Source organism: Rhagoletis pomonella, unplaced genomic scaffold, assembly GCF_013731165.1.
Source record: "Rhagoletis pomonella isolate Grant_MI unplaced genomic scaffold, Rhpom_1.0 Rhpom_scaffold_00012, whole genome shotgun sequence".
Classification (NCBI taxonomy): domain Eukaryota; kingdom Metazoa; phylum Arthropoda; class Insecta; order Diptera; family Tephritidae; genus Rhagoletis; species Rhagoletis pomonella.
Genome location: NW_023458566.1, coordinates 23,367,649 through 23,369,376, shown reverse-complemented (window position 1 = coordinate 23,369,376; position 1,728 = coordinate 23,367,649). Strand labels below are relative to the sequence as shown.

Below are 1,728 nucleotides of genomic sequence, written 5' to 3'. Positions count from 1 at the left end.
GCATTTATGTTTTATTTATTTACTAGCTTTTACCCGCGGTATTCACCACACGTCAGAAGGAATTAAAGGGGTCATGTGACTTGTAGTTCCGAGGTTATGTCTGATAAAAACTTCCAATTCTATGTTAAGTGCTACGCCCCCTTTTACAAACTTATTTATATATTCCTTAAGATAAGCATCTACCATAGATATATTTTCATACCAAATTTCAAGTTCATGTGACTTAAGGTTCCGAAGTTAGAGCTGATTAAATAATTCACGCCTATAGAAGGTGCCACGCCCCCTTTTCCAATACCGCCTATTTTTTCCCCAAGAGTATAGAATTAATTTAATTTATCTCGACAGCATGTTCCAATGCTCTACCACAAGTATTTCAAGAGATATACAACATGAAAATTTTAGTTAGTACTGCCCATTTTTCTCTATGCCTATGACCTTCCCGAGGTAAAAACAAATAACTGTGCAAAGTTTCGTGCGATACCGTGCAGCCGTTCAGAAGTTATAAGGTAATAAACGAACAAACATTCACTTTTATATATATAGATAGATTTTTTACTTTGAGCTTTTGGTTTCCAATTTTTTGAAATTCGGCGAATTTTTATACATTTTGTACAAGGTTTTAAACTGTATTCTTGCAAAAAACTCGCAAAGTATTATGCCTAATTACGTGACCACCAGTGTACATATGTATGTACAAACACACATACGTATGTATATGTATTCCCTTTCCAATAATGTCATTTAACCATAATTGTAGGTGGCGGTGACTGGGATTGGGAAAATAGTGCGCCGAAGCAAACTATTACTCAGTCGAATTCATACCACAACCAACTAAGTGAATCGAACGATAATGACTGGTCAGGCTTCGACTCAACCGGATATCAAACTTCTTATCAACAAACGAAAGGTCGCAGTGATGAATTGAGCACTACTTCCGGACGTAAAAATATGAAGCTTCAAGCTACTTCTCGAAAATTGTGCGAAGGTTTCAATAGTCTTGACGTTAAAAGTGTGCCAAACAAGAGCGCCACAAATGGAAAAGGCACAGAAGAGGACGCTGCTTGGGATTTGTTAATGAATTAAATTATATATAAAATTTTTAATAATTTGAACCCTTCTTAAACTTCTAACAATATCAAAGATATGTATTTTAAATGTTATATAAGAAAGTGTTTACAAATACTCAAAAGTTATCCACATTAATTCATCGATCGTGGACTTTTGTCCAAGTCGGTTTTTTTCTTGCTGTTACGGCTTTTCTAGCCTTGCGTAGATCTTCCAAGCGTTATCTTTAAGCTTTACTAACGGTAGATCCATCCAACTTGTGGATAAGTAGGATACCTGCTATATTTTCACATCGTAAATGTCCCGGTTGCGGCGAATTTATACAAGGTGGTGTTGCTAGAATTCGTCGCGGTCCTTCTGAATGTGAAAATTATGGGTTTGTTGTATTTTTGGGTTTAGAACTTGGGTATACTTAATTTTTTTCTCAACCGATATCACCTTGTATTAATTCACTTTGGTGCAGCGTGCAGCAATAAAGGAAATGAGCTTTAGCCTGAAGAGGCGCAACACACTGTGCTCATCCGACAGTGGCGCTGGAGTTAGGGTGTCAGCGCCAAAAAATTTGCGCCGTTACCCAGGCCTACTAATGAATCATCTGAATATCAGACTTGGAGTATTATGCATCAGATATCTACGGCGATTTTGAAAAGCTTGATGGATATA

At 36.9% G+C, this 1,728-nt stretch overlaps 1 protein-coding gene across 2 annotated transcripts in view; it reads left to right on the top strand.

Annotated features, from left to right (window-relative positions):
* The window catches only part of LOC118748158 (ADP-ribosylation factor GTPase-activating protein 1), a gene marked incomplete at its 5' end in the record, with an annotated part of 26,902 nt that extends 25,720 nt beyond the window's left edge, over positions 1-1,182 (top strand). For both annotated transcript variants that reach the window (XM_036482495.1, XM_036482494.1), the window contains 1 exon segment: positions 758-1,182. In XM_036482495.1, coding sequence (XP_036338388.1) covers positions 758-1,083 — 326 coding nt within the window.
* Positions 1,183-1,728: the final 546 nt, after the last annotated feature.